General features: G+C 37.2%; 3 protein-coding genes and 1 non-coding gene across 6 annotated transcripts; 1 reads left to right on the forward strand and 3 right to left on the reverse strand.

The window, feature by feature from the left end:
- Positions 1-30: 30 nt before the first annotated feature.
- On the forward strand, positions 31-3,609 carry bricd5 (BRICHOS domain containing 5). Of its 2 annotated transcripts, none has more exons than XM_055150176.1 (6): positions 31-779; positions 1,008-1,145; positions 1,210-1,359; positions 1,495-1,602; positions 2,627-2,777; positions 3,267-3,609. In XM_055150176.1, exons 1-6 carry the CDS (start codon positions 726-728, stop codon positions 3,359-3,361), a joined length of 696 nt encoding a protein of 231 aa, XP_055006151.1. In that variant the 5' UTR covers positions 31-725; the 3' UTR covers positions 3,362-3,609. The 2 variants fall into 2 exon arrangements, with proteins under 2 accessions (XP_055006151.1, XP_055006150.1); XM_055150175.1 differs by having other exon boundaries at positions 1,219-1,359; positions 2,579-2,777.
- A 142-nt stretch (positions 3,610-3,751) lies between these two features.
- mlst8 (MTOR associated protein, LST8 homolog (S. cerevisiae)) lies at positions 3,752-6,225 on the reverse strand. Of its 2 annotated transcripts, none has more exons than XM_020924290.2 (9): positions 6,086-6,225; positions 5,660-5,833; positions 5,480-5,531; positions 5,231-5,393; positions 5,050-5,125; positions 4,810-4,962; positions 4,586-4,710; positions 4,313-4,476; positions 3,752-4,224 (listed from the first exon to the last, which is right to left on the reverse strand). In XM_020924290.2, exons 2-9 carry the CDS (start codon positions 5,786-5,788, stop codon positions 4,106-4,108), a joined length of 981 nt encoding a protein of 326 aa, XP_020779949.1. In that variant the 5' UTR covers positions 5,789-5,833; positions 6,086-6,225; the 3' UTR covers positions 3,752-4,105. The 2 variants fall into 2 exon arrangements, with proteins under 2 accessions (XP_020779949.1, XP_020779950.1); XM_020924291.2 differs by having other exon boundaries at positions 6,114-6,166.
- Positions 6,226-6,475: 250 nt separating this feature from the next.
- trnai-uau (transfer RNA isoleucine (anticodon UAU)) lies at positions 6,476-6,569 on the reverse strand. The gene is made up of 2 exons: positions 6,532-6,569; positions 6,476-6,511 (listed from the first exon to the last, which is right to left on the reverse strand). It is a non-coding gene; the product is annotated as a tRNA-Ile (tRNA).
- Positions 6,570-6,878: 309 nt separating this feature from the next.
- On the reverse strand, positions 6,879-11,566 carry meiob (meiosis specific with OB-fold). Its single transcript, XM_055150174.1, has 13 exons — positions 11,510-11,566; positions 11,342-11,399; positions 11,045-11,176; positions 10,905-10,977; positions 10,626-10,821; positions 9,209-9,309; positions 8,943-8,995; positions 8,685-8,780; positions 8,473-8,565; positions 7,881-8,025; positions 7,603-7,789; positions 7,084-7,170; positions 6,879-7,018 (listed from the first exon to the last, which is right to left on the reverse strand). The coding sequence occupies exons 1-13, from the start codon at positions 11,564-11,566 to the stop codon at positions 6,905-6,907; spliced, it is 1,392 nt and encodes a 463-aa protein (XP_055006149.1). The 3' UTR covers positions 6,879-6,904.
- Between the last annotated feature and the right edge of the window lie 13,389 nt (positions 11,567-24,955).

Here is a 24,955-nt window from a genome sequence, read left to right on the forward strand (position 1 = left end):
TCAAATAAGTTCACAAAAATAAATATTCATATTATACATATTTATTAATGAAAAAAAATCTATGAATACGATATATGCATTTGAATGTGGATTAACCCCAACATTCCACCAATCCAGAAATATTTTTTTCTTTTTTCTAAAATAATTTTCTCCACAACACCTTTTAAATAAATATGCATGTCACTACATGCAAGGAGGTCCTTGAAAGTAAAATTTTGCTGCCTAAGTCACCTTGTACTGTCATCACCTGGGTGCCCAAAAGTCCATATAATATTTCCTCTGATGAGAGAACCTTTCCAATCTGCGCCTGCTCCAGCTCTTTGTCCATTGTTCTGGCTTGGACATGAGGCCAATTGCTCTCATGTTTGTGCATGTTTGAGAGGTGAGGAAACAGGGTCCATAGAAAGACAAGTGATGCTGAAGGAGTTGCCATGACAGTGGGTGAGGAAGAGAGAGGGAAGTTGCAAGAAGACTAAACTTGGCAAGATGTCATAGATAAGTGTAAAGCAGGTGACAGATTTGAGGAGAAGCAAAAAGACTCTGGTTGGAGGCAGAGGAGGAGGGGGCCTGCGACGAGACACAAGCAGGTGGGGGAGGTCTGAGGGGACAAAAGATAGGCTGGCCAGGTGGACTGGATCTCAGTGTGCGGCGGACATGATCATTGCCCCATGCCGTTAGCTGCAAGAAGAGAGACAACCGAGTGAGGAGCTGAGACGGGACGCAGGATGGTGAGGTGCTGGAAACATTCACAACATCATTTGGACGAGGCACAGTGCACGGTAAGAGGTTATGTTTAAATTTGGGGTATTTTTTCTATCTACCAGGAAATGTCAACATCTTAGAATAAGTGTAAATATGTTGTGATATCATCATTGTGATTATTGGTTATGGAATATGTGTTGCTGTTTCCTCTTAGGGGTAAACTATCCAAGAAGAGTTCAGAATTGGCTGTAAACTTAAAGCAAAATATACAGATATACTGATTAGTGTCATTACTACTTTTTCAGGATGGGGACCCAGCTGTTCCTTCTCAGTTCCGCTTCCCCCACAAGGCATTTTGGCCCAGTCTCACTGCAGTTCTGCTCCTGTTTATCCTTGTCTTTGGTTTAACTGGACATTTCAGGACATCACAGCCATCCACCCAGGTGTGCCCAATGATTCAAAACTATTTGAAATGTGAAAAGCTTAGGTAACCGTTAATGACTTTAGTCTCTACAGATTGTAAGATTCTCCTCTCCAGATCCAGCTGGCAGAGTTGTCAACCAATCAGCAGTTGTGGACCCGGAAAATGATATAGTGACATTTTATCTAATATCACCAGTTAACGAGAGATCCACTGTGCTTTTTGATATCAGACAAGTAAGTCCATCAGCTCCAGCTAGACGAGTTTGAGTGTTTTAATACATTTTATGCTCCATATGTCCATGGATTAAGTTCTTGTTATTGAAAAAAAATTGGGTGTATTTCCAAAAGCATGACACTTTTTCCTTTTAGGGTTTGATATGTTACAAGCCAGTACACCAAAAGACTTGCTTCCTGCAAAAGATGGAAGAGTCTGACTATGACAACGTACGCTCCTTCCTCCTTGAGCCAAAACAAAAGGTAATAGAGGCTGACATTTCAGTCCTGATATATAGTTTAATGGACAGTCTGACTCATTTAAGAAATATGACACTACATAATAGAGTAAGCGTTGGGGTTGACCTTTTAGCTTGGCCAAAAGTCTTCCGTGTTCAACCTGGCCTTTTTAATGGCGAGTCATACCCTTATCCCCCAAAGTGGTGCCCCACTGATCCTTCTAAGTTTCATAGGTTTTGCATGACTTGTTGGTCACTTGGTACAAAGAGAGAGGTGAAGCATACAAGACCTTAAGAAGCCTTTTCGTCTATGTAGCCGGTTCCTTGGCTCCCTTAACTTGGTCTCTACAAATAAATTCCTTGGCACATCTGATCCCTTCAGCCCCTCTGCACAGGATCTTCTTACAGGACGCAGCTCACAGGACTGGAGCTTTGGAGTGGGCACAATAGTCGCTCTGTGTGAGGGCTTTATGGCCACTACTACTGTTGAATTAAAAGTCTTTGGTCAGAGAGGAAACACTGGTTTTATGGCCATAAGAGCAAGTGTTTTTTGTTTATTTTAATGGAACAGTGCATATTTTGATCAAACAAGTCTCAGATAAATTGGTTTTAGATAGTTTCCATCTGTAGTCAGCACTCTAAGAAATTACTCTCAATGCATAGATTGTTATTATGCATTTCAATATTAAGATATCTCATAACATTTCTAGCAAAATTATCTTACAGCGTCAGCTCAGTTATAATGTTGATAAATTATCTTCCAGATGATAAAAAATCTGTATCATGATGTTATTTGAGCCATTCAAGTGTAACAGCAGTTTAAGTGGTTCACTATCTGAGCCAATCACAAGTGTAAGTGGTGCAATTACACCAAGGCTTTGTGATGAATAAGAGCACAAATGTGAGGCCTTGTTGACCTCGTCCACAAAGTCAGTCTAATAGCTGCTCACGTTTCAGTTCAGCTCAAACACATCTTGTTGTACTCATCTTTTTTTTTTCAGCTAGGGGCTGCATGTGGCTGTCACATAACACTGGGTTTGTCTGTGCAGGCTCAGTACCATCTAGTTGTGAATGAAACTCTGAGACAGACAGAGTTTCTAAGTGTTGTGGGATCAAGTGTGGTGGACATGTCCACACTGAACGAACCACTGCAGCAACTGTGCCAAGACCGATCTGTTCACTGGACCAAGAAAACTGATGGTAAGAACTAAAATGTGTGAACACAAAACCAAAAATTATATAGACAAAGCCTAACATGATGACAATATTATATTTTATATAGCTCTTATAGACATACATGCTTTGATGTGAGTGCTGTAAGGTCATTTTAAATAATAACTGGAAAGGTACCAAACAATGTACCTTTCAGGTACCCCATACCAGAAAACAGGTATTGTCCAAATACTCATATCTGAACAAAAAGAAGTAACTTTCAATTCTGAAAAGATTGACCAGTGAATTCCATGTCTTCTCCGTTTACCATGGTTTTCTGGTAAATGTAAACTGCTTTTATTAATTAAAAATGATGATCTAAAATCTTTTTGCACTGGTTTAAAACTATTTTTCCTCAAATAATAAAGATTGTAGTAGAAAAAAGCTCACCTAGTGGAAAAATTATAAAATGTTAATGCAATTTTTACATATTGTATATTGCATAGGTTCTTTTATAATGGTCTTTCTCTGTCCTAGGCCCAGGCAAACAGAGGCTAGTTTACTTCTGCATTGACATCTGCTTCCCCAGCAACATCTGTGTGTCTGTGTGTTTCTATTACCTGCCAGAATGACATTCCCTTCTCATCAAATAACAGAGACAAAGTTACCTTTTCAGGTACTTTTACAAAAAGAAGGAAGTCTGTAAACAGGCAAGGCGGTGTATTTCAATGCTTCTGAGAGTGAAGTGCTGGAGACAGGCTGTCACAGTTATCACCAAAGCCTTCATCACTCCCTTCATGGGTTTTACCTGCTCTGGTAGCACGCTGCACAATTACATGGGAGAAAATCCCTTTTCTACATGCCACTAACTGTATTTTCTGCAAGTCATTATGTGTAGTCATTTTTACTGTGTGATGTTTGCTCTTAATAAAAGGTTGTAGTATATCAGTTGACAGGATTTTTGTGTCTTTGCATTTACATTTATCTGTATTTATAGTATACCAAGTCATAAATCCAACTCACACAGCTTAGTGATTTAATTAAAATTCACACATTTTAATGCAACACATCAGCGTTAACTTATGGTTGCATGTGGTCCTTTTGACATATTATTACATAAGCAAACATGAAATTTTGTATTGTACTAGCACAACTACAGAAGGACGACAGTAGAACCTGTACTGTACCAGCAGAAGTACTACATACAGCCCACTTTTCTCAACACAGACCTGACATGCATTGTGTTATGTCCTTATTCCATAGGGAAATTTTTTTCAGGGATTTAAGAGTCTTTTGTGCCCCAACTCCCTGGTAAAGCACTGGTCTGGCAGTATTATTGCCTTTAAGTCCACCCTACAGTTATTTAACCTGTCTATTCAGCCAAGCACACTGTCGTTGAAGGCCAGACAGACCACTGCCTTTTGGTGGCCACTATATTCCCTCTTGATCTCTCCAGTCTCCACGCACCACAGACGAGCAAGATTGTCGGAAGAGGCTATGCACAATAACAAAGTAAGGACAAGTTATTAATGCAATGTGTTCACTTCAGTATTGTTAAAATGTGTTGATTTTAGTTCACAGACCTGTCACTATATATTGGGAATCCCCAGAGAAGGCACAGTCCCACATCCAGCCTCTAGATGTCTCACCAGGGTTGTTGCTCTTGATACTTAACTCAGTCATAAGAGAGAAATTAGAAGTCCTCCAGATTTTACATGTCTGGTCAGCTGAACATGTGGCCAATAGACTAGAAGTAAAAAGGGAAGTTTTCTTATGTGCATGTACAAAGACATATCCTTCTAAATAGTTCTACTGTTACTGATGCCATTTACTGATTTATTGTAGACAAGACTTACGTGGAATCAGGGCTAAACTTGCAACGAAGTGAGTAGCGCTTATGTGCAGGAATCTTTGTTTTTGGAATAAGTTGAGTCACCTCATCACCCATGCCTCCAGCAAGGTTCCACACAAAGCAGTTTCCCTGCAAGATGGATAAGAAACCAATGTCATATGAATGTGAACTGATACACAATAGCCTTTTAAAATAAATCATAATAATGAAGGCTGTGTGTCTACCAACCGAGCTGTTAACGGCTGCCATGTAACTAGCATCTGGGTCAATGTGTACAGAGTTTATAGAGACTTCTGGCTCAGGAATTAGCTGTTCATTGTGGTCAGTTTTTAGATCCCATATATGGATTACACCGCTCTGGTCTCCAACAATAAGTTCTGCCTAAAAACAACACAATATTAAGGCTCGGAGAAAACATCAATGACAACAGTAATACAAGAACTAAGATAAAATAAGTTTTCCTTGTACCTGGTTTGGGTGTAGGCACACACAGTTAATAGGGGCATTGACCTGGAATATTCGTTGGCACTGCAAATTTCTGGATCTATCAGAGGAGAATATATTAATAGATATTAATAGAATATATTAATAGTAATTACAAATACAAAAGACACAAAATGATAAATGGAATGAAGAAATGTTATAGTACCTCAAATCCCAGATACGGGCCATGCAATCTTCTCCTCCTGTGTACATCCAACGGCCATCTTCATGAAAACCCACAGAGGTGATGTTTTTGCTGACTCCGTCATAGTTAATCACAGGATTGGGGTTGTTTGAGTTCAAGTCATACATGCGTATGTGCTGGTAGCCTAAACATAAACAGAGGAAATCACACAGAGCGTGATAAAGAAATTATTGTGTACAATGCCATGCAGAGATACCACACATAGCCAACCTGCAGCTGCTATCATACTCCTGTCAGGTGTGACTTCAAGTGAGTTCACTTGCTGAGGACGAGTGTTAAAGAATATAAACAAACGATGTATGGCAACTGTTGAACACTTGGTTATGTGTATAATTCATGACTTTACACGTTACTTGGTATTTAGTTGTCTTAACTGTTGTTGAAGGATACAGAGTCCTGATGCTGTACTGTCCTTGTGCATATTCCACTGTGAGCCTGCCAGAAGCGGACGGTATGATCGTATCCAGCCGTGGCCAAGATGACAGGATCACTGCCTACTGTCCCCTGGTTCACATTCATGTCTGACCCTTGGTTGTCACAGCACAGGTACTCGCATTGACCACGCTGGAATAAAATATCAAAAAGGTATGTCAAGTTTAATGGTTTGCTATATTTGGATGTAGCAACCAAGATTGCACAGTTCCTACTATTTCTGAATCTTTATGCTAAAACATGCATAGCTAACTCATAAATCCGTCTCCGTGTAAGTTTTATTCATAATGCCACGAAATAATAAATCTATACAACAATAAATGATGTTAAGTTCTGAAAACAAACATTAAAAGTGCAAAATAGAAAAATAATCCACTTATTTACCTAGTACAATCAGAAGTGTTCAGTTTACCTTGAAAGGTTTCGATGTTGTCTAAAATGGTACGTCGCTAAAATGTGTCCCGTGTACGTACTGACAATAATTTGAAGGTTCCGCAAAATTTTGGGCCAATACTGCCACCTTGTGGTTACCCTAACATTTGTGTGTCTTTTCAAACGCTCCTTGGATTGACATGACATTTAATTTATACATTATAATATTATGTATAAATTTAAAACAGCCAAGCAGATTTGTGCACTAACAACGAATGCCAGAGGAGAGGTATGAATCCTCCACGACATGATCAAAGACTTGATCGGTGACCATGGTCCTGTGGCGACGTCTGGGCACGCTGTATTTGTTGAACTCAGTGTGCGCGCGCTTTAAAACAGCTGTGCTCCAGGTGAGGCTCGAACTCACAACCTCGGCATCACTCTGCAGGTTACTGTCTTATAAGTACCGCGCGCTGACCGATTGCGCCACTGGAGCTCTGTTTGATTCACGGTCCCTTGTTTTACCAGAAGACAGAGGGTATGCAAAAGAGCTTCCATCGGTAGGATGGTTTATAGGCTTTAAGTACACAGCAGAATAAATACAATGTTTACAGAATAATAAATAACAATATAAAAATAATGCAATAATAAACAACAAACAATAATAAATTACATCATAGCCAACATCAATATTAAATTGAGTACATCTTTAACAATCAGTCTTGAAAGTCAATTGGAAGTATAAGAATTTTTTTTTTTTTTAGGTATGTAGATAATAAATACAGCCACCACATTTTACAATCATCTTCAGAGCTCCTCCATATTGCTTAGTCACTTTCTTTGCAGTAGAGCAGACATGTGCTGCTTCACCTCTCCTGGATCGGCCAGTGAGCACCCCAGGATTACGCCCTTGGCCCCAGGTCTCATCTTATTGGGGGGAAGCATCTGTAAAAATCTATGGGTTGATCTCTTTCGCTTTTTCTGTATGACAAAACAGGAGTTGCACCTACCTTTACGTATATTTTGCATCTTTCCAAGAGAAATCTCCACTTCAAAGCTGTCCGTTCATTGTCAGTCAGATGTGTAAACTCTTCTGGCTGTACATTGACAGTAATTGTTACCCAGAGATATTAGTTATTTTGTAAATTTATGCAGTGACCTCTATGCCCAAATTATGTTTCATAATCAACTGTAAATGAACCATTAACATAACAACCATTAACATAATAACCATAAATGCTGATGAGCAATGGGAAAAAGAGCTAGAGAATAAAGCTCTTATAATACATAGAGATTCATAATGTTTTGTTCTTCATTTGACTTTTATGATGTTTTATGATGTTTGTATTTTTATGGCTTTGTATTATAAGACTTGGAGATTTTTATGTACTTAAGGAAAGCACTTCAAAGGTTCAGTTGTTAAGTGCTGTATAAATAAAGTGCTGTATGTTGATGACATGTTTTTTATTGTTTGTGTTCCGGTTTCTTATTTGTTTCCCAGTATAGCCGGTAGTGACAGTGATACTTACAGTGCAGTCCAATATCTTTTCCGCCACTGGACTTCTGAAGATGCATCCATGCAGAGTACCAGAGTGGTCTGAGACATCCACGAGCAGGTCAAAGACGGCAGCACCAGAAAAACCCTGCTCTCTTCCTGGACACATCTCATTGGTACAGCTCTGCCTGTCTGCAGACGCCTGGAATTTACATCTAGTGCTGCAAAAGGAAAATTACTGTTCATTCATAACATTTTAAGTTGGATAAATGAGAGCAGTGGAGTTCTAGTCCAAACTGCTCAGAGTTTTACCATCGTGTCCTAATGACTTTGGAAACAGAAGAGTCGACATCCAGTTTAGAGATGAAGCTGTAAGTGACGCCAAAGAAAGGCTCGGATTCACCCAGTGTCTTTTGCTTGAGCTGGTTCACGGTGTATACGTCAGTAATGGACTCAACTGTAATGACAACACATTAAATTTGTCTGTAGTATTTCTGGGGTAATTATTTTATATATATATATATATATTATATTTAATACTTATTTGATATCAGAGTCCCCTTCTGTCAAATGTTAAGTTGTTTCAGAAGTGAACCAAAGCAAGGGTTTCAAACATTTTGATAGTGGAGACTGCTTATCGGACAGACAAAATCCCCAAAATCCCATACTATTTACAACTATAGTGTCACAATAAATTTATGTTCAGACCTAATGTAATTTAAGTGACCTCAAATTTCTCAAAATTTTGGGGGAGGCTCCATTCCTGAATACATGGCCCGGTGTCCCGGGACTAAGGAGTATAGTGAATATAGGGCAGAGGTATGGTAGCCTAGTGGGATACTATAAAATGTTGGTATGAAATGCTTTTACTGTAATAAAGCTGTATTCATTTTCCAGCACACACCAGGCATATCTTCTGACTTCTCCTCCTCATCCAGTCCTCCAGCCTCTGAGACCTCTTTGGCGTAGCTGAACAGCAGGCTGGCCTCTCTGGTATCTAGAGAAATGTAACAAAAGCTTAACGCACTGGAAATCTGCCAACCACTCAGCTGGAAGAAACTATTTACAAGAAACACATCTATCAAAACTTGGTAAATGTTATGGATATTTCCTTACCTGGATTGACGGTGATAATGGTCTTGCAGTTAACAGTGGCTACCATAGCGTTTCGAAAACTGTCAAAGCTAATCTTCACATCAGCTATGAAGAGCACTTTGAGTGAAAGATAAAGTTAAAACAACATTTAGTTACATCTCAGATATCGTTTTCATGCTTCTCATTGGCCTCCTGTGTTAATGTGATAAGACAGGCCAGAATAACAGTTGAATAAAGATTGGTTTTGTGGTGGAGAAGGAGTAGCAGCTGTTAACCTACCCGTCTCTTTGGGCACTAGCGTTTGTGCGAGGAGAATGGCCTCTCTGTCCCAGCTGTGAGTGAAACAGGGGTCAAAAAGTGACTCAGGGGAGAGTGGGGTGAAAATCAAACACACATGCACTTCACAGGCTTCATATCAGCACAGTCAATTTGGGGTTGAAGTAAAGATACACAGCGGTGGTCTAAAGGCTAACGGAGTAGAATGTGGCGTAAAAGCAGTGTATCTATAAAAATATGATGCAAATGTATAAATTAGTAAGACACACAGGACAAGAGGAAATGAAGACACAGAGTCGTCAAAGAGCTTGGCTTCCATTCTCTGCCCTCTGCGTCCGTCTGAAGTGGTGAACTGCTTCAGCTCCCCGATCTGAAAACATAAACACAATCATCTCAAACTCAGCTCTTTTCTTAATCAGGACTTTAAGTGCAGGGCCTGGCCTCTAACTGAACTTTATGGCCTTCAGCTTCATTTTGGTTTCTTGGTCAGTATAGAACCACAAGACACTATCTGAAAAGGCATTGCAGTAAAGATAAACATGACTACGACAAATATGGAGAAGTGCTTCATTCAGTAATTATACAGTTTTAAATCAGTCAGGACTGCTGTAGTGGGTTTTGAACATTCATTATTTTGATAGAGAGCTTTTATTTAAATTACTCGATGCTATTTTATAAAGTCTGATGATATTTTTTTTTAAGTTTTTTTAATTTTACGTGTCAGAGAAGTACAAACACAAGTACATAATGCTTAAACTGAAGAATATATCCTGTTTTTGGTACCCCTAACTGCAGAATGCACTTGGATGCCAAGTATAGAGAGTTGTTTTTTGCTCCTGTTATCAAACTTTCAAAATGTGTAAATCCTAACTCCCAAGGTAATCCTGCATAATCCTGGGTTAGGATTAGATGTTAAGGTATTAATTAGGGCTGTAGTCCTTCACTTGATTAATCAGTCGATGGTGTCTTTGTCAAAAATTTGATGATAGAAGAAAGTATAGCGTAAAACACACAATATAAACACACTTTTTCCTAGTACTTTTCTGTATAAATTGTTTTTTTCATAAACTTATCTGCAGTTGTTGTATTCTGAGTGCAGTTACATGTCCAGATAATAAATAGTCTGAAAGCTTTTACCACACCCCCATTTAGTCAACTAATCGATTGGCAGGACAGATCTTCTGGTCAACCAAGAATTTCTCTAGTCGTGAAAGACCTAGTATAATTGTGCAGTTATGAAGCCTAACTCATTCCTAAGATCATTAGTTCATTAAGTAAGTCTCTGATCATGATTTATTAAACTTTTCTGGTGGAGGGTCCATCAAATGCTTTTCTCCATGGTGATGTTATTGGTTTGTCTGGAATGTTCCACAGTATAGTATTAAAAATTTCTATCTTCAAGGAGACCAAATCAGAAAAAGTTACAGGTCAGATCTGTGGAGAGGCGATCCTGTTCACAATCAGAATGTCTGTTTTTCAAGGTATTTTTGAGCTATAAAATCACCTGTAATTGAATAAATGTAAGGTAGAGCTGTTTAAAGTTACACTGTGGAACATATTCCAGGCAAAGCAGTGACATATTCGCAGAAAAAAACACGTGAAGGACCCCCATCAAAAAAGTTACATAGTGCACCTTCAAGGTTATTAAAAGTATAGTTATTATAAAGTGTTACCGACATGTCATACCGATCTTACAGCTGCCAACACATTGACGACAGTGCCATCCAGGGTCTGTCCATTCACCACAATGTCCCCAAGAGAGTAGAAGTCCCGGGGGTCTTTGACTGGCAGGTGGGAGAGAGGCAGCATCCTCTCAATAATGACCATGTCTGCACAATTCAAAACCTGTGAGTGGGCCTCTGTCACAGTCAGTTTGAATGTGCTGCGAAAATAAGTAAAAGAATAAATTTACCACATTTTATCAAACGGACTGAAGTGTACTTCCAGTTACTTCCTTCTCTGTACCTTGGAGTTTTGGGACAGTATTTTTCATCTTTCTCTGGGTCTTTGTAAGTGATTAAGGGATTATCTATTGTCACTGTAAGAAAAAAAAGTATTAATATTTGAAGTAATTGAAAGTGAATGTCAATGATACATTTTCTTACCACAGTCTCTAATAGAAAAGCTGTTGGTAAGGCTGTTTATGTATATTTCACTTCCCCAGGCATTCACGTTGATGAAGAAGTCGGGAGAGTCTCTGATTGTGAATCCAAAAGTGTGTCTTTCTTCACCGATATCTAAAAAATACTCAAGCAATTCCAGTAAAGCACAGTCCCTACACCCCTCAACCACCAGAGGCCACTACAATACAAAAAGACACGACGAGACAGGCTGGAGCTCCAGGATCAAGGCAGTCTATGGCACAGACAGTAGCACTAATAATAATAAATAATGTTACTTACTTTTTCTGTCAGGAAAACCTTTGCTATCAGTTTTCCAAATGACAACACCGGCAAGCTTCTGTCAAAAGAAGAAGAACAATGTGGCTTTCAAGGGGTAAGTATAGAAGCATGGGTAAGCATAGCAAACTCATGCAAATGTGGTGGTTGGCGAAAAAAGATGATACTCACGGCATGGCTGAAGTTGGGGTGCAGTTCTGCGATAGCTATGTAGTTTTGAGCTGTCATTTAGCTGACCCTGTAAAACATTGTGTTAATATAGAGGAAAAACGATTTTAACAATGTGATAAGCGACAGCAGAATGAGTTAGTAATTGTAATGAAGTGAACTGAAAGGCTTACACACTAGCCAAATGCTGAATTTAAAACAATGTATTGATCAATGTGATTATTTCATCGATATACATAATAAGTAAAAGTCAGCTGAAATTTAAAAAAGATAATTTTCTGTGTTTAATTGACAAAATCTTACCTGTAGCTTTGTTTTCAAATACGGAGCAGTTTCGCGCCACTGTGGCCCAGCTGTTACACGCGCATGTGTGTGGTAAAATCCGTTTTTGTTTAGTTTTTTTTTTTTTTTTTCTGTTTGTTTTATAGTAAAAGTTAATCGTTATAATGGCTGTTATAGTGATAGAGTATTGCACTAAATTATTTGATATATACATAAAAGAAGTTGACCGATTTCATGGGTTAATCATGGGTTAAATGGATCCAACTTGTAAGGGAAACACACAGCATTTAACACTGTATTACTGTCAGTTTCATATGGTGTCATATGGTGTGGTACGATTATGGTGTATTTTGATAGCATAAATCTGACATTTGATATTTTTGTATGCACTTTTGCAGGGATCACATATGTAATAGAAAGCTTTTATTGGGTGTCACTGCCTTGTTCCTCTTGCACAGTGACTAATGCTTGTGGTTGATGTTGGATTAGGATTTCAGCCCTGTGACTAATAATGATTTTCAAGCAGTACTAATGTTTGTTCTAGTGTATCTACTGGCTAACAGCCATAGAGTCGCTTTATCCATGATACAATGCACAAATATAGCATGAGATATTGCAGTAAAAGTCAAATGTGAAGCATTATGGAGTATTGATTGAGGAGCATAATGTAAAAAAGCCATGATTAAATTCATTCACTTAATGCTGAAGAATCAATTTGTGATTTGCACCTTTGGAAACGCTATTCAAATGAAACTCAATTTTAAATTCTAATTTCATTAGTTTTTTTCTCACTACAGTTTGTGAGTCCATTAATCAAAGTATCAGATAAATCAAGAGGAACTTAGTATTGCAATGATGTATACATAATGTACCCAATGCTCCTGTAAGTCAGTCATCAATCCTTCTTCGATCCGGTGTTTTGTCAGCTGATTTCAATATTTGTGTGGATGTTTATGATAAGCAGGTCTTACTGTCACATGTAAGGCTATGTTTTTTTCTCACTAATCTGTAAATGTGTCCAGGACCTGAGTGAACCACTGGAGGAATGCCGTGATTGGCTGCCCTCTGTGCCACAGGTCATCTCCCTGGAGACCTCTGCGTTCAACCACTCCTGTGCTATGAATCCATCATATGTAATGCGTGTATCGTAAGTCTGTGCTCTTTTGTGCCAATTCATCATCGAGGTCAGTAGGGATTGTTATTGGAAGGGGTGAATGAGGGAAAAGATGTTAAATATAAAACTTATATGATTTTAATTACAGTACAGCAGAATTCTTAAAGGTTCCAGATTACCCAAATTTGATGCATGTAAGCTTTCAGACATGTTATAATGCTGCTACCTCCTCAAAAACATGTTGCACTTTGTCTCATTCACATGTTTGAGTAATCCTGGATTATGCATGCCCAAAGATCAAAATGCTCTGTTCCACCTTGTGATGTCATGAAGATGTAGTTTTCAAGTTAATAGCTACCTTTTACCTTTTGTTCAGCAGAGATAGGCAATTCCAGGGCTGAAATTATCCTTTTATTATTATTATTATCATGAAGGTGAACTGTACGGTGTATAAAAAACACAGTGAAGCACTAACTGTATTACCAAATGGCATCACAAGGTAGAACGGAGTGTTTTCTGTTTAAGAGAAGAACTCCGCCTAAATATGTTGGGTTTGTGTGTTTAACATGTGTGAATGAAACAAAACACCAATGACAAATTATTTTATATGTATGTGTATTTGTATATAATTTCAGTCATATTTTATAATATAATTTTTCTACCTGTATGATGTCTACTTAAGATTCATTATAATGCTTGAAAATTTCCTGTTTAACTTCACTCTAGATAGAAGTACAGGGAAAAAGAAGAATTAAACCGTTTTCCAGGACATGTTTTGGTCTAGACAAAACTGAACTATCATAGTTTAAAAAAACAATCTTCTTGTAATAATAATATAATTTGTTATGTATCATTGGCATTTGCACAATAGAAGTGAAGATGCTTTCCATTTTGTCTCTTGTGTCTAGCAGCTATCCCAGACCTCTGCGATGGCACCAGACAGGAGATTTGTGGTTGAGATGTCCTCCCTTTCTTTATAAAACATGAGAAGACGAGAGGAAGCAGAGGCACCAGTGTGCGCCTGCAGGCATGGCAACACAAAGACAACACCGGCCAAGCCCATGTAGTGCACGGATTAAACATCTGTATCTACAGTCTTCGCTATGTGGTTTGAAAGAAGAGAGAAGAAAAGGTACATTGCATTCAGGATGTGATGTTTGGAAATATTATTAAAATATTACTGAGGAATTGAGCAGACATACATAACAAACATAACATAAAAGAACAGCATGCAAATATTGTTTTAATATGATTTAATTGTATTTTTTTTTCTTTGTAAAGAAAATACAGAAACAGGGTTTAGTTTTAATCTCATGTTATATTATGGATGGAACAAACATGTGAAGAGAAGAGAAATGCCACTGGATTTACACCAATCCATTACACATACTACCTAATGCGTAACTAACAGGATACATTTACTCATATATATAACATTCAGAAACTGTACATTGAGTAATGAGAAAATTGAGAAAATTTCAGGTATGAGTTAGCAGTAGGATTAGTATTGATAGCAAAAGTAGTCATGGAAGTTGTAATAATGTAAATAGTTGTATTTAGAGGAGTAATATCTCACTAAAATAATAAAACTACTTCATTAGTTTCAGTACATTCATGTATTTTACCATTGTTAAATATTTTGGCATAAGCATAAAAGGCACTGTTTTTGTAAATATTTCTACCCGACATGATTGCTGGTATCAGCCATATAATAGCGCTACTACAGTACATGTGGAGACTAGAAATAAGTTCACTTGGGAAAACCCTCTATAATATAGCAAATGCATGAAAGAAACTAGAAAGGGAGACTTTTCAGACCCACTTCTATAATAAGATTAATAGGTCTGGCTGACCAACACCCAACCCTACAAAAAGCTAATTGGATAGAATAAAACAGTCACTTCTATGCGCCCAGTCTCAAAATATATGAGATAATTTCCTATAGCACTAATCTGGAAACATATTGTTCTATGAGCTGTGTTCTTCTTGGCTTTGACATGCCGTTTACATCCAAGTATAGCTTTTGCAGTTGCTGGCAGCGGTCTGGTTAGTCTTTATTGGCTCCCAGAAGTGGACGACATCCAAACTACAAGCCTATGTGTACACTGTAATTTCCCTGCCACCTGTGTGACTGACTTGAACTCCCACACTCCCTGTAGTATAGAGGCTGCCTGAACAATACGCTATGTCTCATCATCCTGGAGTCTACAGACACGCAAATGGACTGTGGACCAAACTTTAAATAGGCTTAATAACCTGCTGCTGAAAAGGAGCTAGCATAGAGAAATTGATGTCAGTCAACCATGCTGACGCTGTATTAGAGATAATGAGAGGAACACGGTGCCATGTAACCGCCGCGTCAGCCATCTTGGCATTAGCGTGCCTTTATTTTTATCTTTATTTACATTATAGATTCTCACTGAAAGCATCCCAACTATGAATGAACACATGTGGAATGTAGAAAACCAAAAAATGACCTAAAAAACATAAAAAATTTGTTTGATTTTTTGCATTTTTCTTGACCATGACATGTATGAAATGAAAACCATTTTAGGGGACTTCATCATTGAGAGAAGGTCAAAGGGTGGCTATTTAGAGGAATTTGAATATAAAATAGAAAAAAATATTTAGTTGAGTTATTTAACTATTTCTTTCTCTGCCACATATTATAATCCCAAACATCTTGCTTCATATAATTCATATCTTTGTATGTGTATATGTAGTAAACATAAAGAAAAAAAAAACTTTGAACAAGAAAGTGTGTCCAAACGTTAGTCTGGTATATAGTAAAAGCAACATATGACATTTAAAATTCTTTGTTCCAGGTTTTCGATTTTGCTAATGAGCCCAACTCAACGCTCCTGTGGTTTCTTAAAAGTCAAAACAGGTACCGCCACCTACACTCCCCGCTTAGGCATGTTTTTATATTCTCATGGCCTTATTCCAAGGTAGTAGCTTGCTCAGACAAAAGCCACATACAGAACTGTTTTCACGGGGGAAGGGTGGAAAATCAGTCTCTAGCCTTATCGTACAAATCATATTTTTATGTAGAGTGTAGTTTCACTGATCCATGCTTTGATTTCTCCCCTCCAAGAATTTATGTTGCGTTGTCCTCAAAAATCTTTATCCACAAATCTGGAAATGTCAATTTAATGTTACCCAGAGCTTTCAGTCATTCATCATTTTAACTGTGGAAAGAGCCAGCGCTATATTTCTGTGACATCAAAAGCCATGTTGTCCTGGTCTATACAGCTCATGTCCTCACTGAGACCAGTCCATGTTTGACAGAAATATCACGCTCCCACAACTTTGACCTCAAAAGACTTAGATTTAATTAAAACAATATTGGTCGTGTCACTTTTTCCCCTAAATGACGGAGGGAACACATTTCTTCAATTATGGTAGGGAGATACATGAAACAGCCGCCGTCATGAGGTCTCTGCTGCATGTGTTTTGGTCAAACAAAGGAGTGATTATATTATATTTGGAGTGTTGTGTCTAAAACATGGTATGATGCGGGACACTGTCATGCTATGTGGAAATACACGTGCTTTTTATGAGCTGATGGTTATTGATCATTGTGTTGCTGATTTTATGAGACATGGTGGTGATGCAGTGGTGTGGCTCATTCTTACAATACATCCACTGTAGCTATTGTTTATGGTGGAGTTTCAGTAGAGGAAATCATCAAAATATTGATCTTTGTTATTTTGAAGATATGCAAGATGAATATCATGTCTACTATATTGTTTATAATTTTAAAAAAAGCCAAAATTTGATAAATAATGTGATAAATAATGTTAATGAAAAATGTATACTGTATTTATGTTGTAGACTTCCCAATAAGAGTATAAATTGTGAATTTATTTTCACATAAAGGGAAGATACATACGTAACTTCAACCGATACCTTTAACACATTTCTTTTGAATTTACATAATATTGTCTTAATATTGTTATATACCTAAAATATTAACATTACATTATTGTGAATAAAATAAATAAAAATAAAATAACCCATAGTTTACAAGATTAAGCTAAGCCAAGAAATGTAAATTATGTTTGATGGAATAGCAGAATAGCAGCCTAGTAGCCAAGGTTGGCACCACATTTTCTAATCAAAATGACTTCCTTTATTTCTTATCTTTTTTGTAATTCACATCAGTAATTAAAATGAATAAACACACAGGTTATAGACAATAGCAAATCTTTTATTTATTTATTTTTTAACTAGACAAATGAAAGCATATTATTTGATAAGACCATGGAGACCAATCAAAGTGTTGCAAACACAGGAGCAGTGTAGTAATTATACCTGTATGCAAATGAGTAATTGTGTAATTGTATCAGATATATTAGTCATAGGTAAAACAGTCCACTTGACGGCTTAGAGAAATATGCAGTGAAGGTATTATAAGCTTGTGCAGACAACCAGAAGCTCTCCGGTTATTTAATGTTTCAGAACAGCGCACGCTAATGTTAGGAAAAGGTTGTGGTTTGGCTTGAGATTAAATTAATTGACTTGTTTTATTACGTTTTCGGGTTTTCCTGGATTAAATTTAGTCCTGGGAGTTTCACTAACCGTAAAAAGTGATGCTGTCTCTTCATTTTTCCACTTACCTTGGTTCATTTGTTAATGCGTTTGTAATGAGGCTCTCAGAAGTTCCGTGGCATAAAGTACTTAACATTTATGCTAGTTGCTTGTGCATGGTGATGTCATCAAAGCAAATATATGCAGTATAAATAACAAAAATAACATGGCCACAGTCACAAAGTACAGATTATTGCTTTTACTTAGCACTTACGGGTGGGTCAATACAAAGAAATATTTTCTGGAGTTGCTTAAAGGGCCTATTTTACATTATAATGTTGTTTCTTCATCAAACACATGCCTGGATTTGTGTTTTGTTTCATTCACACAAATATATTTAACACACAAACCCTGCATATGGGTGTCTTTTTTGTCTTGCTGTCTTTTTCTCTCTATCAGATAAACACTCTGTTCCACCTTGTGATGTCATGTGGTAATACAGGAAGGGCTCCACTGTGTTTTTAAACTCCATACACATTCACTAGAATCATTTGTGTCATTTCAGCCCTGGAAATGCCAGTCTCTACTAAAGGTAAAAAGTAGCTGCTGACTTAAAAACTAGCACTTCATCACATCACAAGGTGAAACAGAGCATTTTGAGCTTTGGAGATGTAGGCAGACTAATATTAAAGGGATACTCAAACACATTTTTATGGACATTTTTTCCTACTTCGTAACATGGCAGTTTTCAACCAAAAAGTCCTATTTATGATTATTTATGATGAGTCTGATCCCAATCTCTATATCCCTAATCTCTTTCTAGATACAAAAATTTGCTTTATAATTTCGTTAAAGCAAAGTGGGTTAAGTGTCTTGCCAGAGGACACAATGACATATTGAATTGCTGGCTGTGTGGATTAAACCTCCAACTGAATTTCTCCACTAATTTATGCCCATCAGCTATGACTGTAATTCATATTTTCTTTCTGTATTGTAGCTATTCTCTGGTTTTGCTGTGTTTTCTGAAATAATAGCTGTCCACTGTCGGTTAGAGTTGAACCGCCGCGCTCTGATCTTATGTCCTATTGGATGTCACTACAGCCTTCTTCAAACCCCTACACTGCCATTATGGGGAACAGGCTCCGTCTCATCTGCCCCTCAGTGCTCCTCCTGCAGGAATATCACATATGGAAGACATCAGCCTACTTCAGACCGACATTCACTAATAACAGCGTGGCTCGCCTTTAATAAAAAGGAATGGAACGAATTATGGTCCCATCTCGGAGCACCAGATTAGCCACTGTAGCCAGGCCAAGGCGTGCGAAGAGGACATGACAGAGGAAGAAGAGGATGGCTGCGATGTGATTGGGCAGGGCGCACAGACCAAGATGGCCGCCGGGGAACACACAGAGAGATATGGAGATGGAGCCATAGCCAACCGCTGCCCGTCAAATCATGTTACATTGAACCCAGATTAGCAGTGAAGTACCGTGCTAGTTTTAATTTGCAAATGAGTGGGTTTTGGAATGAGATGTACATATTTTGGATAAGGCAAAAGTGTAATTTATAGTGACTGAGAGGTCTAATAGAATAGAACACATACTTAAAGTGGTAACCTTAAAATGCCAAGATATTTTATGAAGTCTCGAACATTGCAGTAAATTTATAGCATGCCAAACTAAATCATATATGAGGACAATGCGTTGCAATGGATTATGCGTAGAAGAATTGTTTGGGATATATAACACAGAGGAAATTATAATGGCTATTGCTTGGTGTGGTTTGACCTCAAGATTTTGGTTTGGTTTTCAGCTTCCTGTTATACCGAGCATATCCAGATTTTCCCATTTAAAGAATATTTGAATTGCAAATCACTATGGCAACAGTCCACATTTTTTATCATTCTGAAAACCATTCAAAGAACATTGTCTAAGGAAACCAGTAAAGGGTGATTGATTATGTCTTGGACACAGATGTTCTATGTTATCTTGTAGAGAGGACAATATTGACACAAAAGAATATCTCAGTCAATTATCCCAATAATCATATATAACTGTAACTTATAATGTTATACTTTTGTTTCAAAGATTCTACTCCCATTTATTTATTTTTTTGCCAGATATTTTTACAGCTATTTTAGACTATATAATTGATGTTCTATTTTTACACACTCCAGAATTCCCTCAGAGGCTGCACTAGCACTGACTCATGACTGGCTGCAGGTGCTGGGGTTTAGGATGAGAAAAATCAGATCTGAGAGAGTCCTTTTAGGTTTAAACCAACTGGATTTCAGCATTGGAAATGGCAACCCATATGAAAGACTTGTGTGAGGCTCATTCTACTTTCTAATTGGATAAATGTCTTGAGAAGCAAAACACGAAATTATAACATAAATAAATGTCCAACATTTTTGCATTTAAAAATAAATCAGAAATAGAACTCTAGTTGAGTTAATTGTTATTATTAATTGGTATATGTTGCTAGTGTTAGTAAAAGCTTTATTTGATTTGAACATGTTGTACCTCTTATCTGGGAACACAGTTAGATCATGTTCTAAATCTAAATCTTATATACAGTTCCTTTAATATGATCAGACTCTGTTCATTTTATTATTTTTATTTTTTGCCACTAATGACTATTTGGTGGTTGGTGGTGAAAACATGTGTTCTCTGACATTGTACTAACCAGTACCCCAGCAAAACAGAAGTGTGTCATTCCTTTATAATATCTCTAACCCAAACTCTCATTCAAATGTCCCCCTGTGTGGTGACCCTGTGGCTACTGCCTTGTATAAACACTGAATCTTTCTGTGTGTTTCATTTGACTGCATTGAATTTGACATGCCACTCACATTTCAGCTCTTAGGGGGGTCTCTCCACTTTACCCAGACCACCACAGCTAATAACCCCACTTACTGACATGTACATTGTTGCCTACTTATGTCAAAACAAAACGCAAGTCAAGCTATATTAAGAGCAACAGACAGACATTGGCGGACATTGTGCTGGTGAAAGTTGTCGCTTCTTCCTGGGTGGGCATCTGGTGTAACTCCTGTGTTAATATGTCTGCGTCTCTTTAGATCAGCTGCTGCATAGGAGGGCCACAGGTTAGAGGACCTCCACCACACGGAGAATCCTAATGGCTCCATTAGTGCTCTGTGCGCTAAAGGTATTTTCTGACCTTATCTTCTGACCTTATCTTTTACAAAGTCTGCATGATATTTTTGGACTTCCTGGATGGTAGCCTTGCTTTTACTTGATTTGATAATTCTTCTCTGTGTGAAGGGAGATAGACGTATGTATTTAATGAGAAACCTGCAAAAAATATGTGCTTTTGCATACTTTATTTGCCCCCAAACATCAGCTTCCACTGTGATGGTTGCTAATTGGGTTAATATTAAAAGTTTTGCATTTATACATTGTCATTACAACATAAATATTACCTATTACAGTAATAAATAGCAAAAAAGAGCTTCACATTACAGTTTTTAGAGCCTTTTTAGGTGTGTATATTTGGCTGGTTTCTCTACTCATTTGGCAGCTCATTCCAGAGTTGAGTCGCGCTGTACCAAACAGACTTCTCTCCACGTCTGCCCAGCAGCCATGCCAAGAACGATGAGAATGAGTCTGGATCGCATATTTTCTAAAAACAAAGCAGTTTTACAAGTCACAATAGTTTTCTGAACAATTCAAAGAGTTTGACTAATGTGGCTAATTCACAATGCGCACTTAGATAAACTTCATTGATTCATGAGAGAAATTACTCTGTCACAGTCGTTCAGTTGTGCAATAAAACACACACAGTAGTAATAGAATAGTTAATGTGTGCTGTCATATTTACTAAATATACAATATAAGAATGGGTTGCAGGTTGTTTGAAGGATCTGAATTTGTTTTGCATTCCTAGTAGGTCTGGACCATATAGTAAAAAATTATAAATTTTTCCCCCATATTGTTTGATCAGAATCTTTTATTAAATTGTATTTTTACTCTCAATAATTAAATAATAATACAATATTTTGTAATAATTTCACAGAAAATAGCCTCTAATTTAAAAAGCCCCAAACCGTTAACAGTTGGTGGGAATACATGTTTTTTATTAGTATATTGTTCAGTACATTTAGCAATACATCTTGTGCTTGGCCTTCATGCATGTAAAAGTCCCCATCTGACTCTATATTTCTATTGTATTAAATAGATCTAGTAATATTCAAACCATGATTCTACCTTCTTTCTTTTCCTTTTTACCGTTCCCTGTGGGACATTTATTTGATGTTGTACCTCTTCTTTTCCCCCTCACTGTCATTACGCAGACTCTGGACCACCAGCAGTCAGACTTCTGCTATTTCACTTTGGCTACACCAGCATATGTACCTAAGAATCATTCGATCTAGACAGATTTTCACCTCAGAATGTCAGATTAATCACCCAGTTTAAAGTAGTAGTTTATAGCAGTATTTTGATGATAAAATGACCGCTGCCTGCGGTTTCGTTGTTCTTTCAAGTGACATGATACCTAATCTATCTTTTAAAATCATTTGTCCAGCCTAGATTATATTTCACTAATGTCAAATATGCGTGCAAACTGGAAATCATATTGGAAAAAGTGTGCATTTTTCCCCCAGTTAATAACAACATTGTAATTGATTTCCTTTGCCGGCCACTGAACTGGAGATGCTACGATGCTAGTATAGGAAGTTAAAAAGATATATTAAGTCCTAGCATGCATGAGCGCTCACAGAAATCCGAACATGGATACATTGGACATAAAGTCACACGCGTCATGTAATTGCGGCCCCATCAATATCATATTACCTTTGCCTTTAGCTCCCTATTGATCCCGCCCCCAGCCACTGTTCATGCGCTGCCTGCAATGTGCTCCATTACCTGGGAGTTAGTGCTGTCTCGGTGGCGGTGCAGTGGGAGTAACCCACGGTGCGTTCAAGGGCCGTGGGAGGTCAGCAGATTATAGTTATCCTGCTGAAGCATTGATCTTTGGAAATGTGAAGTGTCCCAGCTACACTACGATGTTATAGTGGCCTTCCTGCAATTTATGGATTAGGTTTTGACTTATTGTGAATGAAAGTGTTTTACGTTGCAGTTGGAGGGATACTGAATTGATTGTGTTGCCAGATAAACCCACATGGTTGGATAATGTGCAGATAAATCTATGGTTTGATAATTTAATGTGGGTTTTTATCATACATGTATCTGTATGCATTTTAGTGGGGCATACAGTTAAAAATATAAGGTTATTTTGTGGGTGCCTACTGCTAGGACCTTTGACAGAGACATGACAAAAATATCCTATTTTTCTTCATTAACTGATCACAATTTATTTTGTCCTGTATTACACAAATTTGACTCTTGTGAACTTTAAGCCATGTTAAAATGCTGTTACCTTAACAAAAACATACTTGGAGTTTTGTTTCACCCACACATGTCTGAGAAACCCTTTATTATTAGTCTGTCTATTATTAGTTTGTCATCTCCAAAGCTCAAAATGTGTGTTTTCAAGTTAACAACTTCTTTTACCTTTTGTTTAGTACAAATTGGAAATTCCAAAGCTGAAATGATCCAAATGATTCTAGCTATTTATAATCGCAATGGAGCACTTCCTGTATTACCACATGACATCACAAAATGGAACAGAGTTTTCAGTTTAAGAGAAGATAAATATGCAGGATTTGTGTGTTAAACATGTGCGAATGAAACAAAACACAACTCCAGGTATGTTTGTGATGAGCATAGATCAGAAAATATCTTAAACTGGGCAATATGACAAAAATGGTAACTTATCATTTATTTTATATTTATTAATGTTGTTTCCTCATCAAAAACATACCTGGAGTTTTGTTTCATGCGTTCATTCACACATGTTTAAAACACAAATCCTACATATTTTGGGGTTAGGGGTCTCTCAGACAGAAAACCCTCAAAACCCTCAAACTCCCTAGACCTTCAATAGAATCATTTGGATAATTATAGCACTGGAATCCAATTTCCAGTCTGTACTAAACAAAAGATAAAGGGCAGCTGTTAACTTGAAAATTGCCACTACATGACATCACAAGCCGGAACAGAGCATTTTGGGCTTTGGAGATGTAGACAGACTAATAATATAGGGTTACTCAGACATATGTGAAGGAAACAATACACAACTTCTGGTTTGTTTTTGAGAAGGTAAAAACATTATAACTTGGCTTAAAGTTTACAAGAGTCAATTTTGTGTAATATAGGACTTTAAACCAAAAAAAAAAAAAAAAAACTGTCTAATTTCTTTCCAAAGTCTGAACTCTGCTCCAAACCACATGCTTTTACTGACAGAGGATTGGCTGTGGCCCTTTCCAATAAAACAGATACAAGCTGATCACTGACTATTTCAAATTGCTGAATCTTCATCTCCATTAAAATTCCTACTCCCTAAACATTATGCTTTTACCAGATTATTGTTCATATCGTTATCAACCACATCAAACACATACATTACACACATATTGAATTTAACATCACTGTTTGTAATCTTTGGCTTTCACAATAATATAAAAATAATTATACCTACAGTTTGCCACAATTTCTCTGACATAATAACTTTAATTTTGTTTTGGTATGACTTTAAACAAAAAGCAAGCTCAGATCATATAATTTCAACACATACTAAATCACAAACTGTATCAAATGTAAACTAAATGAGGTCTCTTGCAAATCACCACATTCTTTAGTTTAACTGGACTGGGATTTTCAGATATGGTGGACCACAATTGTTTGTCAGTGTATCCTGTGTGTTTATCCGTCAGACCACATTTACCACTTGAACTTTGGCTAACACAGCTGGCATCTACATCACTTGGTTAGTTCAAAAGCTTGTTTCTACAACAGTAAAACATCCTATTGTTATGAAAAAAAAAAAAAATCTGGAAAGACGTTTTGCTTTTCAGGATTTCCGTATTAAAATACAACCTGGTAGATTATGATTTTTACATTTGTTCAGTGTAAAAACAGCTTTGTAAAAAATGTTAAATTCATAGTTTAATTTCTCCCTAGCAAACAGCATGTAATTTATGTTTTTGTTGTAAAAAATTGCCACAACTTTTTTTAACCTCACATGTATAACCTGGAGTCTTGGAGGATATAGGGGTTAGGTGAAAATAACAATTTTCTGAGCTCTCTAGCGTGAAAGCTGGGCAATACACAATTACTCAAACATGCACGAATCACTGATTAAGCTTATGATGAGGGGACACCATTATAACAAAAACTCAATTCAATATCATTCAACTTATATCATATCAATCTTTTAAAATCCTATATTACACAAAATTGATTCTTTTTAGCTTTAAGCCATGTTATAATGCTGTTACCTCCTCAAAAACATACCTGGAGTTGTGTTTTGTTTCATTCACACATGTTTGAGTAACCCTTTATTATTTGTCTGTCTACATGTCCAAAGCTCAAAATTCTCAGTTCCACCTTGTGATGTCACGAAGCAGTATATTTTAAGTTAACAGCTACCTTTTACCTTTT

The sequence above is a fragment of the Boleophthalmus pectinirostris genome, unplaced genomic scaffold (genome assembly GCF_026225935.1).
Source record: "Boleophthalmus pectinirostris isolate CB_2022bp ecotype Guang Dong unplaced genomic scaffold, ASM2622593v1 HiC_scaffold_14, whole genome shotgun sequence".
Classification (NCBI taxonomy): domain Eukaryota; kingdom Metazoa; phylum Chordata; class Actinopteri; order Gobiiformes; family Gobiidae; genus Boleophthalmus; species Boleophthalmus pectinirostris.